This window comes from Numenius arquata, chromosome 12 (assembly GCF_964106895.1).
Source record: "Numenius arquata chromosome 12, bNumArq3.hap1.1, whole genome shotgun sequence".
Lineage (NCBI taxonomy): Eukaryota > Metazoa > Chordata > Aves > Charadriiformes > Scolopacidae > Numenius > Numenius arquata.
Window position 1 is genome coordinate 42,623,079 of NC_133587.1, and position 17,475 is coordinate 42,640,553.

The 17,475-nt window shown below is 53.5% G+C and overlaps 1 protein-coding gene across 1 annotated transcript in view; it reads left to right on the forward strand.

Moving 5' to 3' along the window:
- The first annotated feature begins 5,567 nt into the window (after positions 1-5,567).
- The window catches only part of WNT9A (Wnt family member 9A), a 53,375-nt gene continuing 41,467 nt past the window's right edge, over positions 5,568-17,475 (forward strand). Inside the window, exon 1 of the mRNA XM_074157399.1 lies at positions 5,568-5,662. Coding sequence (XP_074013500.1) covers positions 5,568-5,662 — 95 coding nt within the window. The remainder of the gene's footprint in view (positions 5,663-17,475) is intronic.

Below are 17,475 nucleotides of genomic sequence, written 5' to 3' on the forward strand. Positions count from 1 at the left end.
CATGTGTAGCCCATTATGCTGTGACACTGTGTCCAGCATGGTCTCCAAAGCAAATGGATCTCAGAGAACAAAGCTGGTGGCTCCCCACTTTCTGCGGCAGGGGTGGACACAGCTTTATAGCACCCCAATATCCCTGCATCCAGCTCTGCCCTGGATGGAAAGGAGGGAGAGGGGGGTTTCACGATGGAGAACTTCTTGCAGACCACCATGGTGTGAGAAGCCCTCATTTGGTTTTTGCCTTCAGTAATGCTGAAGTAATGCACTGCAACTGGCTTCAGTGCCTTTTCTTCATTTGGAAAGGTGGGGAGACACAGGGCAGGAGTGGGGACGGAGTGATTGGGACCGTACTGCTCCTTATTTGCCATGATTTGGACTATCCAGAGCCCTGGGGAAGCAGCGATGCTCTGAGCCTGGTTCTCAGCAGCCCAGCTGAAAGCAACGGGCATATTTTGACCACATCTCTACCCCCTAAAATCATTGACCTTGGCCACAGGGCTGGGTACTGGGTGGGATGGGGGGAAGGGGTGGAGGTATAACACACCACCACATTGCCTGAGGCTCAGAGCTTCCCCAGGGTGACTCTAACTATATTTGAGTCTGATGGAAAAGAAGCGAGAATCTGGCTTCCAGCCCGCGTGTGATCACTCAAAGAGAGGAAACACCATGGAAGTCCACGTGATGGCGAAAAAAGGGTAACTGGAAAGAAAGGTGGTGGCAGCAGGGGGGACTTGCATGGCGTGATCCCTGAGATGGTGGAATAAACTACATCCCGTGGGCAGGAGGCATTCCCAGGTCTTGTCTGTTATTTCAGACAGTATCCAGACGGCAGATAAATGCCAGGCCCACTTCTAATTAAGGAAACTGAGGAAGGGAAATGTGAGTGGCTCATCTCGGAGGCGATTTGTTGAGAGGAAACGCAGCTGAAGGCTTCTCAGCTATCCCGGGCGCAGCCTCGGATGCCCAGCCCAACCCAAGCCTGGTGAGGTCCCCACCTCTTGCTGCTTTGCTTGAGTTACTCTGATCTGGGAACGAGTGCCAAGTATCTGGTGGGGAACCCATGCAGGACTGGCAGCGAGGGATGAATGAGATGACCTCATGGGTATTTTCCTTCCCTCTCGCACTCCTATGACTCAACCACCCCGGCTGAGTTGGAGTCACTGCCCTGGAGAGGTTTGGTTCATGCAGTGAGACCTCAGTGAGCTGGTCAAAGTCCTCATCTCTCTAACAGGAGCTGCTTGGAGGGCAGATGGAGCCTGGCTCTGTGCTGCAGAGAAGAGCACCTGGAGCAAAGCCATAGAGAGGGAAGGGGAACCCCAAGCAAAAGAGGTGCCGGGTTTCCTGCAAAAACCATAAGGAGGATGGTGGTGAGGGCTGCTCTGGGGTGGGGAAGCCTCTGGAGCGATGCAGAAAGGCTGAGCCCTGCTGGAGAGCTGAGTCATGGAGAAGGAAAACTTGAAGTCACCCTCCAGATCCTCCTGTGGTCTAACGTGCCCGGGAAGAGCCTGACGGGGCGGCCGCAACAGCCTTGTGGTGTCTGAGGATGTCCCGTTGACTGTGGTCACTGGCTGTCATGGGTCGGTGTCACCCATGGGGCTGGGAGGCAAGGCTCACCCCGGCAGTGGGCACAGGGTGCCAGACCCATTGCTGGGACCCTCGCAGGTCGCTCCCTTGACTTCCTTGCACACAAAAGCCCGTTACGGAAGCACAGCAGTGGGGTTGGGGTTAGGGGGAGGATGCAGGGTTTCCACTGATGCCAAAGCAGAGGCAGGTCTGGCAACAACTGCTCTGGGGTTCCTTGCCCAGCATTAGGATTGCACCCCGACATCTTCTTTCAATCCTAAAGAAGACGGTGTTGTGCTGGCAGTGGCACCATTCCCTGGTGAGGTTATGGCCCTTTGAAATTGTCACTCGAAATGCCAAACTCCCGCTTGGCCGCTTCGCTCTGGCTACGGTGCATCCCCTCCATCCTGGATAGAAACCACCCTGCTGAAAAATGCCCACTTAAAAAGCCAAGCACACGCCAGCGTGTCCACGCTGCCCGTGCCAGCACAGCACTGCGCCTATGTGGCACTGCCCTCTGCTGTCGGTGGCTATGGGGACACCGGCCAAAGCCACCACCACTGAGCAGAAACACCCAGCTTTTGTGTCACCCTGGGGACTGCTGAAGGACTGGGAAGGACACAAAGCTGCCTCGGGAGGATGCTGTGCCCAGGACCGGTGCACGGTCCCCAAGCACGACAAGCAGCATCCATGGGCAGCAAAGCCCTGGAGGAGTCAGTACCCGCTTGGGCTTCCCTTTTCCCCCGGCTGAAAGCAGAAGTGGTGACTATTTTCGGTGCTGTCTCACTTCGGAAAGAGTCACGCACTCCCCGGAGCATCACCCCGGCTACGGCACCTTGCTCCGGGCAGAGGAAATGAGTAACGGCGAGGGTCGCGCTGCCTTTCCATGACCCTGCCCCGGCTGCGTGTCCCGGAGCTCTGCCTCGGGGATGCCTGGAGTAACCGGAGTTTCCTTCCACATGCTGGGCACACCGGCTCCTTGGGGATCCGCCTGAAGAATGACTCTTAAACTGTCTTTTCCAGCAGAGAAACACTCAGGCAAAGCCTCCCGGTGATATATATACATATACATATGTATATATAACCTTCCTTGTCCTTCCCTCCATCCGCGGTCCTTTACTGCCTTTTCTCAAGCTGGAATTGCTCGGGTGGGAGGATGAGGACACCCAAAGTGATGCCAGAGCTGGTCCTCGTCTCCCAAATTCTCCTTAATGAAAGGCCTCTAGATGGGGCTTTAATGCAATATTGCTGCTGGTCTCTGCCAGGCTGTGGTTGCCGGCTCCTCACCTTCCAGCACCCATGGGGACGTACGGGGTGGTGGCACGGTGCCGCTTTGCCCCAACCATCGGGATAAGGGAACGGAGGTATTCCCAGACCCTGGTGAATCACATGGATTTGAGGAAGCCTTTTATTTGCTGGATTGGTTTTGATACCCCCCCCCATCCCCAGCATGTTTCAGTCCCCACCCCAAGGGGTGTTGAGGTGTGTGATGCGGAGCCGCACTGGGAGCCCCCAAACCTGTGCACGAGTGCGTGCAAAGCTTTGGATGGTGCTTTTCCACAAGGATGTTTTGCAAAGGGACTGGGCTGAGATGTTTTAGACGTTAAAAATCAAAGCATCTCTCTTCCCTCCCCCCTCCCCCCCCCCCCCCCCCATGATTTTATTCCGAAAAGAAGCAAAACCCAAATATTTTGCACGGTGCTGAGAAGGCTGGAAATGCCCAAGTGCATGGCCAGTGGTGAAAATAATTCACAAATAAGTGAATTTATTCACAGTGTGGCTCCAGGGGCTATTCCAGGACAAAAGGTTCATCCCCATTAACCCACCCCCTGAGTGGTTCCTGAATCGGTTTGTCCACAAACTACCGGGGTCAGAAATGCAGACAAACCCCACCATGGTCATCCGAGGGTCTCACTGTCTCGTCACGCGCCCAATTGTCACCTGCTGGGCACAGCTCTGCGGAGCTGAACACCTTAAAGCCCTGGGGACGGTGGCTTTTGAGATGAGAGTCCGGTGCCAAGTACCCGCGTGTCCTCCTGTCTCTGTCCCCGCGGGGACACGGGGTGGTTCAGCAGCATGACACACACGCACGCTCAGGAGGGAAACCTTTTTGTTCTCAGGTGGCAGCGGGTGCAAGAATTGCCTCCAGGGTGACGTAGAGAATGACAAAGAGTGACGTAGACTGAGCTGGAACAACGCTGCCAGCGGGCACCAGCCTGAAGGGCTGACATTTAGGGCATTAACTACTTCCCAGCCAGGGTGTTCATCGTCCCGTCCATGCACTGGGGTCCCTGTGCTCTTGCACAGGGCTTGGGAGTGTGTGCACAGGAGTGTGTCACGCCTGTGCCTTTCCACGTCCAGCCTTTGCACCCCTGATCAGCTCTCGCCTGCTGGATCAGCCCCTGCCCATCTTACCTCTGCATGGATGCCTGCCCATAGCACGTCCAGCCCTTGCACACACAGCCCTTACACATGTCTGGCCCTTGCACACTCACCCCTTGGCCAGTGGCCCAGCCTTGGCACATCCAGCCCTTGCACAACAGTCAGGCTCTTGCCTGGCTGCCCAGTGTTGGAACATCCAGCTCTTGCACGCTCAAGCGCTGTACGACTACCTGGCCCTAGCATAGCTGTCCAGACCTTGCACACCTGAGGCTTGCACATCCAGTCCTTGCACAACTGCCTGACCCTTGCACAGATGTCCATCCCTGGCACATTCAGCCCTTGCACGACTGTCCTGCCCTGGCACATCCAGCCCTCGCATGCCCAGCACTGGCATGACCACCCCTTGCACATCTGGCCCTTGCATGACTGCCCATCCCTGGCATACCCAGTTCTTGCACACCCAGCCCTTGCACACCCAACCCTTGTATAACTGCCTGACCCTTGCACAGCTGCCCATCCTTAGCACACCCATCTATCCATGGCATGAGTGCCCTGCCCTGGCATATCCAGCCCTTGTGCGATTGCCCAGTCCTTGCACAGCTGCCCAGATGTGGTACACCCACCCCTTGCACGTCTGGCCCTTGCACAACTGGCCTTCCTTGGCACGTCCAGCCAGCCATTGCCTGATTTCCCTGCCCTGTCACATCCAGACCTGGCACACACAGCCCTTTCATGACTACCCAGCCCTTGCGCAGCTGCCCAGATGTGGTGCATCTGGCTCTTGCACAACTGCCCATCCCTGGCACATCCAGCCCTTGTGCACCCAACCCTTGCCTGCCTGGCCATGTTACACCCATCCCCTGCTCACCCAGCCCGGGGACACCCACCCCCTGCACACCCCTTCCCGGGACACCCAGGCTGTATCACACCCTCTCCCTGCACAACTCTCCCCAGGACCCTCAGGACATCCCCTGATCACCCATCCCTGAGATGACCATCCCTGGGACACCCATCCCGGGGACATCCAGGCCGGGGACACCCATCCCCAGGACACCCCTCTCGGGGACACCCAGGCCAGGGACACGCGGGAAAGGGACACCCAACCCCTGCACAACCCTGCCCAGGACATCCAGACTGGGGACACCCATTCCCGGGACACTCAGGAAGGAGACACCCATCCCCGGGACACCCAGGCCGGGACGCCCCTCTCCCCGTGACACCCATCCCGGGGGACACCCAGGCCGGGACACCCCTCTCCCCGCGACACCCATCCCGGGGGACACTCAGGCCGGGGATACCCCTCTCCGGTTCACCCCTCCCCATCCCGTCTCTCCCTGCCCCGCCGCTCCGCTGTGCCCCCCCCCTCTCCCCCCCAACCCTCCCCCTCGGGACCGTCCCCAGCTCCCGCCTCCCGTGGGCGTGTCCCCACCGCCTCCCGCCCCGCCCCGCCCCCTTTCGGCCGCGGCCCCGCCCCTCCCGCCGCGGCCCCGCCCCGGCCCCGCCCCGCCCCGCCGCCGGCCGCTCGCTCTCCGCCGGCCGCGCTATAAGAGGCCGGGGCGGGCGGCGGGGCCGCAGCGGGCGCGGCGGGGGAACGAGATGAGCAGCGCCGGCGCCGCCGCTGCAAGATGCTGGATGGACACGTCCTGCTGGGATGGCTCTCCTCCTGCGCGCTCCTAGGGCTGCTCGCCTGCGCCCCGCGGCCCTCCGCCGCCTACTTCGGGTAGGTGCCCCGCGCCCCCGCTCCTGCTTTGTAACTTTTATTTTTTATTATTATTATTATTATTTTATTGGTTTTTTTTGTCCGTCCTGCCTGGTTTGGGGATGCTGTCTGCACCCTCCTTCCCCCTCGGTGCGGGCGGGCATCCCCTCCGCCGGCGCTGACAGCCGGTCCGGGGAGGGACAGCCCGATCCCCGTGTCTCTTTTTCCGCCCCCCGTCCCGCCGCTCGGAGCCGGGCCACCCTAATCCCCCCCCCCCCCCTCGGCGTGCGCCTGGCACCGCTGGGCTCTCCGCGACCTTCCTTTCCCAGGCGGAAACTCCGCGGGCTGAGGGAGAGCTTCTTTTCTCTTTCCCCTGGCCCGCACGGAGGGGACCCCACGGAGCGGGGGGACCGGGGGGGGTTCCCTGCTGTAACCCCCACCAGCATGGGACAGCCCCGAAAATACTCTTTTTTTCCCCCCAATTTAAGCCCGTGCTTCAATATCAGGTGCTGCAAGCGGGGCCCGGCATCACCGCGGCAGCGCTGTTAATTTTATTTTTAAGTTTGTTTTCTTTTTTGGGGCGGGGTGGGGGGGTGCATGCTGCCGTTCCCGGTCTGGGACGGTATAAAGAGGTGAGACTTTCCGCTTTGGGCTGAGCGCGGAGAGGCGCGGAGCCGCCGCATCCCGCGGAGCTCACCTGTGCGCGGTGCGGAGGCGCAGCCGGCAGGGGGAGCTCCCGGCCCGGTCCGCACCCGCGCAGGTGGATCCCGCTCCCTCCCATCGCCCCCCGGACCCTATTATGCCCCCTTTATCCCACTTACGGATTGGGGGGCGGGGGGGTGTGAGCTGGTGGAACCAAATAAACCCTCTCTCTTTAAAGCCCCCAGCGAAGGGTCCGCCGCCTTCCCATCTGTGCACACACACCCCCCCCCCCCCGCTTTGTTTTTTTGGGGTGTCAATGGAACAGCTTCTTGCCTTTTTATTTTAGAGATTTGCCCCCAAAATGGGGCTGGGTTTGCGAGGGGAGGGGGATGCGAGCACCCGGTTAAGACGTTTCGCTGCAAGTTTGCTCAAGAGTGATGGTTCTTGCTGCTTTTTTTTTTTTTGGGGGGGGGGGGGGGGGGGGGGGGGGGAAATGTTGTGTTGTGACCGCTGGTAGGAGCCACTGGACCAGTCCTGGAGAATGTTTTAGCAGACTTGAGGTTTCTCTCCACCACCCCCTCCCAACTTCTTTCCAGTAAAACAAATCCTGGTGTTGAGGCTTGTCCATTGCTTGTGGTCTGGCAAAGTTTTCCAAACGCTGCTACTTACATCTTCTGTTTCCAACTCGAGAACCATTTAACTTCCTGCTCCTGGGGCTGGTTTTATGAGGAAACGGCCCGTCCCCCCGTGCGTAGGGTTTTGGGAAAAGCCCTCTTCTTCCCCAGCAGCACAAGGAAGGCTGCGCCGAGCCCCGTTGGCTCGTGTGGCCGCCCAAGGACCACCGGCACTGTGCAGTTCTACTGTGCCTCGGGGACTGACGGGGCTTGTAAGGAGTTTGGCTGTAACTCTCCTATTAATCCGCGCGGTGCTGGGACCTGCTTTCGTGCAGCAGGTAACTCATTCCAGTTGCCGGCTTCTGGGATTTCTTTCCCGGTCTCGTGTGGCTGGTGTAGATTTTTAACTTCGGCGGGAACACGTTGAGCTGAGGGGAGCGTGCTGCTAGGTCTGTCCTGACCCCTTTGGGTTATTCCCTCCGTCTCCGTAGGGCTGCTGTTTCTGATTTGAGAGACTCCCTCTCCGGCAATAAGGAGGGGAGAGGAGATGCTGCCAGATGTGCGCCCAGCCAGATGTGCGCTCCGGGGCTGCTGCGGCGCGCGGTGAAGTTTGCTTATGCAAAGCATCCTGCTCTCTGGTTAGAGCCCCAGCGAAGGAGCAGCATCTGCTGCTAATCTCCTCTTTGTTCTTCCAAGAGGCCTAAAGCAGAGGGTGCACTTGCTGAGTTGCTGGGGACACGTTGCGGGGGGTGGTGGTGGTGGGGGGAAATAGTCACTGCTGAGGTCCAGGGTCCCCGTTAATTCCCCAGTGATACAGGATCTAACAAGTGTGTGTGGAAAAGCCGAGCTCTCCTTGCTGTGGGCTTCTGGATATTGATAAGGAAAGAAAATCTGAGCTGATAAAAGCTGTGGGTTCCTGCAGGGCTCTTGGTGCCTCTGCAGGTGCCCCGTGAAGGCTGGTATTAGCCCTTCTCGCTGAAAGGTAGCCATGGAGGGACTGCTCCAGGTGGGGAAGGACATCTGTTTATTCTGATAAATCTTTCCTAAAAAAATCGGGATGCATCACCCTTTGCTCAGGGGCTGAACTGAAATACTGAAGTGGGCTCAGTTAATGCAATACCCTTTCTAGGCAGGTGAAGGGACGCTCCTTCCCAGTCCAAAGCATCATCAAAGCCACCAGGACATCTCTTGGTGGCCGGCTAGACTCTGCTCCGGGTGTGAACATCCCGGTCAGAGGAGGTGGTGGGGAGCAGGGCTCAGCAGGCGGTTGTGTTAAACAGATGTCACGCTGTAGCTGCGGCTTCACCGCTCTGTTCTACGGCCTGGTGGGGGACAGGGACAGCTGTGGATGATCCCTTCCACTCCATCCCCAACGTCTTATTTCAGGGAAAGAATTCAGCGTCTCCAAATGCGTGGCCCGGGGGGGAATTAGTGCTCGGGGACGGAAATCGGGCACGGTTACATGATAACAAGGTTGTGTCAGCGTGTAGTTATGTCTGTGTCTGCCCCACTGGGGCAGCTCCCGAGTGGGAGGGGGATGCTGGGGTGAGGAGGCCATGGCTGGGGGCTGCTGCCTCTCTGTATGTCTGGCTCCGGTGTCTTAGAGGGATGCACAAGCAGCCAAAAATGATGAATGCCCTCTGAGAGTAGAGTTTGGTGTATGCAAAATAAAGCGTTGGTGCGGATGAGGCTCTTCCTGCTCGCCCCATCCCCAAGCTGCCTGGTTAGGACACGTGCTGGAGGTCACAGTTCGCTGTCTGGCGTGAAGGGACAGGCTTGTCCCTTGCCTGGGGTCACTCTGGCAGCCTGGGTGTTGCTGACCTCCTTCCCGGTGCCTGCTTGGACGTGTTCCTGTCCAACCTGCTCTGGGTGGACCTGCTCTGGCAGGGAGGGTTGGACTAGATGTTCTCCAGAGGTCCCTTCCGACCCCATATCGTCCTGAGACCTGGAGCAAAGACAGAACCTGAAGGGATGCTGATAGGAATCGGTGAGCGGGGCCGGGTCCCTGTAGGCACCTACTCAGGAAGGGTCTGAGAGTGCTAATTACCGGGAAGCAGCTGAAAGAGGCTGGTTTCAGGCATGCAGTGATGCTACAGCTCCTAAGCCTTGTCTGATAGGAGACCTCTCGGTGCTAGAGAGGGGAAAACGTGCCTGCAAAATGGAGCAGGACCTTGTGGCTTGTGGTAAAGTCACCCATCAGGATGCCTGATGAGGATGGGTGCGTTTTGGGGTAGGAATACGAACGGGAGACTGTTATTGGCTGAGTCCATACCAGAGGGGGAAGCATTGCATTGAGATAAGCGTCAGCCGAGCCTGGCTTGTTGAGATGCACTGGCTGGTCTAAAAGTGAGCCTGCTTTTATGTTCGCCTGTCTCCTCCGCAGCTGGGCTGTCTGAAAACTAATTTGCACCATATTACAACTGGCTGGTGGGGGTAGCTTGGAGCGGCCCCAGATCGCCGGGATCCCTGAGAAAGCATTGCATTTCACTTCTCTCTCGGCTTTTCTCGAGCCTGACAAGCTTTGGGTGTGGGTACCTCCCCTCCCTCTCCCCTTCCTCTCTCAAATGTGACGAGGGGGTGGTGGAAATGCCATAGCGGCATCTGGGAATTGCGTTGGGTCTTGCACTACCGGGCTTTGGAAGTGGTAGATGACAAGATTAGCCATGCTGGGGTGACAGGCAGGGCTGATTAACTTCGGTCCTGCTGTGCCCCAGTGCTAACGGGACCGGCAAACTGGGCTGTGAGAGCTCGCCGCTTTCCTGGTCGGTGACTCCAAGGTTCCAACCTGTCCCGGCCATAAATCGTACTCCCTCTATTTCTTTCTGGGTGTTCTGATTTATAGCCTGACTCAGTTTTGATGCACCCTCTCCTTTTTTTTTTTTTTTTAATTAGAAGTGTTTTTTTTTTTGGAGTTTGCTCGGCTTTCTCCCAGCAGCTCTGCTCCCTCCCCAAACACTTGTCAAGACAGTAGTAACGTTACAAGCGGCTCATGCTTACATAGTGTTTATATTGACAGATTGCAATGTTCTTCATAAACGTAACCGATCTGTCCGCTGCACGCAGGCAACAGGAACCCTTAAATGCTTGCGGAGAGGGGGGGGGAAGAGGGAGGGAGGGGAAGCATAGCTTGCCCTAATTTACCAACACATCGCTAGGGAGAGCAGGTTCCTCACTGCGTGGTGTTTTTTTTTTTTTTTCTGGTGTTAGAAGTGGAATATATATTTATTTATTTTAATATATATAAATATATATTAAATATATAAACAAAATATTTTTTTCCCCATTAGCAGGTGCAGAATAGGTACCCTGCTACCCTATAGATCCTGCTGGGGTGGAAATATTATAAGCCCTGCAATCCAGGGTGTGATTCTGCTAAAATGACTTCGGAAAGATCTGAATAGTGGACTCGAAGGGATATTCTGGGGTTGTGACCACCCCGATGGGGTGGGCTCTGAGAGTTAGCGTGAGTTCCTGCACTCTGTCCCTACAAGTGTGTGGCATCGGCTTGAATGTCGCCTCCAATAAAAGCAAGCCCACCGGGTGCTGGCAGGCTTGGCTGCCTCTTTTTTTTTTTTTTTTTTTCCCAGCCGGTGGGATACTCTAGGTGCTAACAGGGCTGTTGCGTATCAAGGATTTCTGTACCTGTCACTTGATGGTAGTGTGGGGCCACATGCCGGCGGCTGCCGCTTCGGCCGAAGGCGTGTGAACTTCTCGGGAAGCTGTTGCGTAGCCAGGCCACAGCGTGTTGGCTCTCCAGACACACCAGTCGGCTCTGGCGCGTGTGAGATGGAGCAGCTGGTTCCCAGCGCAACCCAAAAAAACAAAACCTGGACGCGGGTGGCGAGGGAGGAATGTGGCACGCAGGCAAACACAGCTGGAGCGTAAGAAGGCAGCTCCTGGGACTGGGAGGGTGGCTTTGCCATCCCACCCTGGGGTGTTCTGCCTTTTCTAGATGCTGATACTGGTTTTTAAGGTGCTGGATTTCTGGTTTTCCTTGTAATAGGCAAGGTGTGCCCGGCTTGGTTTGGGTTTTGGGGTTGTTTTTTTTTTTTTTCTTCCCCTCCTGCTTTTGAGCTGGGTGAATTCTCACGTAGAGACTGATCTGTCTGAGTTCTGACTGGCTTCTCTCCCAAAGTTGGCCTCTCTGGGTCAATTAAAAGCAGTGTTTAACCTCCCTTCCTTTGTGAAAGGGGAACCCCGTGCCCAGGAGAAGCATTTGCTTTGTAGGTGTTTGAAGGTGGCACTGGAATTAATGAAGTGCCATAAGGGTGGTGACAAACCCAAGAAAAATGACTGTGCACACAGCTAAGGTCCACCAGACCTGCATCTTCAGCCCTGGGGACTGGGATTTATCCCAGATCTGGCTGGGAAGTACCTGAAAGCTCCTTCCACCCGCAGAGAGCTTGGTGGATGGAGCAAAACTTTATCCAGCCGGGGATTAATAGGACTTGGACTCAGGTACTGGCTCAATCATGTGGCTTGAGACTTGAAGACCACTACTTTGTGCCTCAGTTTCCCATACTTGGAAAGACATTGGGGCCATTTCTTTCTGAACTCAATTCAATGGTGAGCATTGTATGTGGGCTCTGTGTCTAAATATTGCATGGTGGTGTGTTTTTTTTTTTCCAGGGGTCACCAGTGCTACAGATGGCTCCCTAGGGGGAGAAGATGGCTCGTTAAGAGAATATTAGGTGTATACTGGGCAAAGCAGGAGGAGGCCAGTGACTTTCTTTAGTGTGACCGGTGATGCAGGACTAAAGACCAGGAATCTATAGGACTCTGGTCTCCTGGTGAAATGCCTGGTCAATGATTAACTTGCTTTCTGGAAGCTGCTAACAACAATAAAAGGGAGTCCAGCCCCACAACCCCAACACAAAAAGCCCATGAGTGTTTAATAATTAAAGGCCTTGTGCTTTATCGCAGGGTAATGAGAATCGCCTTAAGGCTTATTCAGTGGTTGGTAATTGAATTAGGTTGTGGGATTGGGAAGGGGGAGGGTTAAGTGGAAGGTCTGGGAGACTGCACAGAGAAGCTGATGTGATGCTCCTTAGCTTGAGTCTCTTTGACTGGACTGAGTTTTGTCAGTCTTTGTTGCTTTCGTCACTTTTCTCTTTGCTTAATCCACTGTGCTTGCAGACTTGGTGTAATTTGCCTCCTGGAGAAGATGTTCCTGTCCCAGGGATGCTCCATTCCCTTCATTTAGGGAGATGTTCACAGTGTTTTTATTCCTGGCATTTTCCTTGGTGAAGTGTTGGTATTTAAAGACTCATTAAGACTTTGGTGGAAGAGCCAAACCAGAAGATGCTGCTGAACTCAGCTGTTTGTATTTTTGGAGGGGTCTGACCAACCAGAGGAGGTACCAAACCAGTGAACATCACCAGTGTTTCCACTGCATGAGGGAGTTTCTGGTGCAGAACTGACCAGAGCTGCACAGAGGTGATGGGACCTAGAAAGTTCAGAATAGCTGAAGACTAGACTTGCCTGCCCTGTCTCCCTCTTATGTCCCTGTTCATGGCTACTTTCTAAGATAGACTTGGGTTGGAAGAGGGGGTTTGAAGCTTTTCTTGAGACTGAGGAGGTGCTACACTGGAATATCCCTGTGGGAGAGATTGTCTTGAACATGGTCTTAGGCCACCATGGGTGTAAGGACTCCTGTTGCTGGAGGCACCATGTAGATCCTCTGCTCCAGTTACATGGAGCAATGCGACACCTCCAAGGCTTGGGTTTTCTGGTCATTTGAGTTTCTGTAGAATACAAATGGGACAGTTCTTTTCCTAATGTTTGCTGAATGAGACATTTGAGAGGAGAGAGCTCAAACTGTCCAGAGCTGCTCTCTCCATACCTAACCACACAGCTTACTGCTACCTCCTGGCACAAACACTCTTGGGTGGGATGGCACTTGTTTAGTTCATACTAAAGCCTATGTTAGACACAAACTTCTTTACCCCAAATTCCCTGAGTGTCCAGGTAGGAACCTGCCAGCTTCCCTGAAGGTGTGTGTTGAAGCAATCCAAGAAGTCTCACATACCTGGCTTTCCAGACTGCAAACATCCCATGCCTCTGGCTTCCTTCCATAATGAAGCAGCCTTTCCCTCTGCAGCCAAAAAAACCCAAAGCTCTCTAGTGGCTTGTAGCATGCTAATGCAATTGGTTTCTCAATCTCGGCAGCTCTCAAGCAGAGGGACCAGTTACGCTGTTAAATGCTGATGGGACACTGCTGTTCCTGCAGAATGTGGCTGTGGGGAGACTGGTGCTGCAGGTCCTGGACCAGCACATGGTCTGGCTGCAGGTGGGGCAGGTAGGATATGTTTTCCTGACTTATTGGACCCAGAGCTAGACATTATTAGGATGTTGGGTAGAAAGGGTTAACCCTTTGGAAGCTGATTTTTTTTGGGGGGGCCTAGTCTCAAATTTTTTCTCTTTCCCTGTTTTTAACTGTGCTTTTTAAGGTTCCCCCCCTGATTGTGGCTGTAAGTGCTAATGAGTCTTATCTCTTGAGATACTGTCATAAAATACACTTATGAAGTTTATCAGCTCAGTAAGCTTTACATTTTATTGTAATGGGTGTTTGCACTGTGCTAAGTGGAACAGGGAGTATTTTGACTACATGGATAAACATAGCAGTTACAGGATTTGCTTTAGCTGATAGAAAAAAATCTATTCTGACTTTCTTTTTTTCCTTTAGCTGTTGTGGAGAACTCCATTTCAAATGGATCAAGCAGCTTCCGTGTGTGTTGCGTGGTCTTCCAGTCTGCTTGTGACCTTAGATCATTCTTCTATAAGGTGTGGGGAGTATTTTGTTAATTCGGTTGCTGAAGGATTTCTTTTGGGGGAAGGGGAAATGACAGGTTAAAAAAACTTGAACTCTTCCTTTGGAAAGAACACAGAGCAAAACAGCTCTTCTATACATCCACTAGAGAACATGCAAGCTCAACAGTATCTGACATTAATGCTGAGTCTGTGCTGGCTCGGAAGGTAGCATGGAGCGTGCAGTCCATGTTGATGGGATGTCAGGCTGTATGGGTGTTGGCATGAGTTTTATGAGCAGATTCATTTGGCCTAGCTCATTAAAATAGCATTAATTGGATAGCCAGATGCTTAGGGAGCATGTTGGGGGGGAAAAACTAACTTGCTCTGACTTCTGCATTTGCTGTGCGCTGGATAGACAAGTTTCACAATTGTAGCAAAAGTTTCCTTTCTTGGAAAAAAACCTGTTCTGAGTCTTCCAGAGGCTGAAGTAGCATAATTGGCCATTTACCGTGCATAGCAGGAGGTAGCTTCTTGTGCTGTGGAGCAACATGTGATTTCCCCTAGATGTGAATGAAGTACTGAGATGCCTATAGGAATATTTGAGCTTTGCTTAGAAACCTGTCAGATGGCTCTGTGTGGCTAAGGCAGTACTGGGAGGAATGGGCAGAAGTTTAGCCAGAGCCTTGGTTCTGCCTTTGGCAAAGAAACATCTCTGAAACCAAACTGAAGAGCAGCCTCCCAAAGCAAGTAGGGTCAAGCAACTCCTGCTTTCAAGACCAAGTGGTTTTGGAAGAGGTCAGCTGATGAGCAAAGGAATTGGCTTCTATCTACTCATGGTCTACTTAATTTTCCTCCGTTGTTAGTCCAGCAAAATTAACAGTTTACTTTGAGATACACAAGGGTGTGTCTTGGAGGCATCACCCATGGGTCAGACTCATGTGTAACATGCAGGTAGGCGAGACAAGCTGTCAAGATGAGTTACTTTGATGCCCAGAGCCCATGGCTTGATACTGCGTTTCTTGCTTCTGTATCATTAGAACCTTTTAACTCCCCCCAAAGGAACTGGTCATGACTCTGCTCCAAAAGCATGAGCATCTGCTGAGGTGGCCTCGCCTGTGTCTTCCAGAATACCTGCTCTAACTTCCAGCTAGAGCAAGCTATTACCCTTTAAATAAGGCACTTTTGTGGAGGTGGAATTTATGTTCCCTGCTGTCATCAATCAGCTCTATGTGACAGCTTCCCAGCTCTGCGGGTGGGAGTGTGTGGAGTGTTGCCACAGCCTGCGCAGGAGTGCACTGGTGCTAGCTGACCCCTCCGTAGGCTTGGCTTGTCTCTCATGGTCTCTGTAGACTTCCCCACCTGGTTGCTTGAAAGAAACAGCACCGAGCCATTGCTGTGCCCTAGTCCTCATGGTTTGCCTACAGCTAATTCCCAGTGTAGATCTTGCTATGCGAATCCCTGCTGAGTTGGGGGCATTGACTGGCTTTCACTGTTAGGGTGAGCTCAGACTAAACTTTAAATATCCTCATTGTAATGTCTTCTCTGTGGGCTGATTTTAATTTTTATTTTTTATTTTTGATTGGTGATCTCATGCTTGGTATGGCAATGAAACGAAGGCAGGCAGACCTGGTGGGGGCAAAACTGCACTTCTGTTAGAGATTATAACTGAAGATTGTAGGTGAAGCTGGTCCTTCATGTTGCAGAGGACCTCTTGTGGGGTTTTCCGGCTCTGTCTTTTAGGATTAGTGTTCGTAAACACCTTGTTCTTTGAAGTTGAAGAGTTCAATCTTCTCGGTGTTCAGTCTTGGGTATGCCTGAAGGTGAGCTTCTAGGGGCTTCATTTTACCCTGGTGACCAACACAATGCTTCACTTTGGATCAGTGTGAAGACCTCCAGTGGCTGATTGCTGGTAGGGTGTGTTTTTTGGTGGATCTCTACCCTGCTTGGCCTTAATACCAAAGCTCCTCACTCTGCCTGCAGGAAGGGTAGATGTCTTGCCTGCAGGAGGTCTGCCAGATCCTTTCCTGGATGGCTTGCTTCCCAAAATTTCTTGCTTTGACTTCAGCATCTACTGATTCCCATGGAAAACCAGTCAGCCCTGTCTGCTGTGGGTGCCAAGCCTCTCCTAAGGCAGTGCCTTTTACTGTAGGTGAGGGCACATCAGATAAAGCGTTGCAAAGTACTCAGGCAAGCAAAGAAAATGTGCTTCTGCTTGAGTTTTTCATAGGAAAGCCACTGTGTATTTTGGTGTTTCTCAGCTTATTTACATCCTACTCCTCTCCAGCCTCAAGCACAATTATCCCAACCCACCTAGATCTGAAGAGGCCTGGACACCTCCATCTTTCAATAGTCTCAAAGGAGACTCCAAGTGTCCCCCTCTTTAGGGGGAGGACCCCACTGATGTGGGGCATGTCACAGCACTACATGCCACTGCCTCTTGTGGTGAGACTGCTTGTAGAGCTGACCTTCTACAATGTCTGGAACCAGCTTTGGCCTTCCTCAAGGGTGTGAGTTGTTATGAGTGAGCTGTGACCTGTGCTATGACGTGGGAACGTTTGGAAGCCAAGTTCAGCTCAGGGTGGGGTATTCATCTGGGAGCCAGGGCAGCTGGTGGGACTGGGTACCTGGGAGACAGCTGAGTGTGGTTGCACTTAAGATGAAGATCCAGCTTGGGCAAATCCTTTTGGGCTGACTCCATTGGTGTTGGCTACAAGGACCTCTCCCAGAGCAATCGATGGCTTCAGTGGAGCTTCCCCAGCTCAGTGGCAGAGTTCAACTTACTCCACTGCTGCAAGCCCTGCTCTCCAGGGCTGTCCATCTCCTTTGATGGGAAACTCTATCCTGGAGCCCAAACCCCTCTGGGGACAGTTTACCAGAATGGATACTTTATTTTAAAAGAACGGACTTGTTTTGCTTAATCTTGAAAAAATTCTTTTCTAGCCCTAATCCTCTTCCAGTGTAAGGTGAGATCTTGAAATACCTGGCAAACTCGGAGCATAGCTCTCTTTCTGCATCTCTGGGCCTCTCTGTAATCAAAGGTGGTGGTGGTGGGGGGCAGGGATGTTTTCAGCCCTTGCCAAAGATAAATCTCCTGCTGGGAGCTCGCGGGGAGCTATTTCCCAGTCTGTGGTTAGCAAGTTGATCTGACAGGCCAGAGGTGAAACAGCCACTTGAGCTGAATTACAGGGTCTAACCAAAGATCCAACACTTCCTTTGGCTCATTAGCACGGCCGTGTTGCATCCCTGGTGACTATTTCTATCTTCTGGCTTGTCCCATGTTGACTCTGGAAATCCAGAGGCTTAGCATGAGTTTGAAGAGAGGGCTGAAGCTAAAGAGCTGCTCTTGGGAGAGCGTGAACTGGACTAAAGAAGGCTTCGAGCAGTCCCTGTGGTCAGTGTGACGTGGCTATTCTTCTTTTTGCCTGATTGAAGCCATAATCTCCACACTGGTTTTGGAGCTGATTAAATCCAGTTTATAGGCAGAGACTTGTCTCTGCAAGGTGCAGGACAGATGCTGGGCCAAAGAGAGAGCTTTTTGGAAGGGAGGGGTACCACGCATAATTCCATGTTATTCTCCTGAGCTTGCAGAGGGATCAACAGCCATGCAGAAACAAATCTCAATTGCCCTAGTGGAGATGCCTTGAAACTAACTGCAGTTTGCCTCTGGGGAGCTTGTGGTCCCAGTCTTCCCTAGTACATGGACTGGGTTCCCTGTGGGCTGTCCCAGATGCTGCATGTGGGAGATACCAGGGTAAGAGGAGGGCATCCTCCTGCAGCGCTGCAGCCCTTGAGGCACTGGCTTGGGCTGCTGCAAGGCTCATGGAAAAT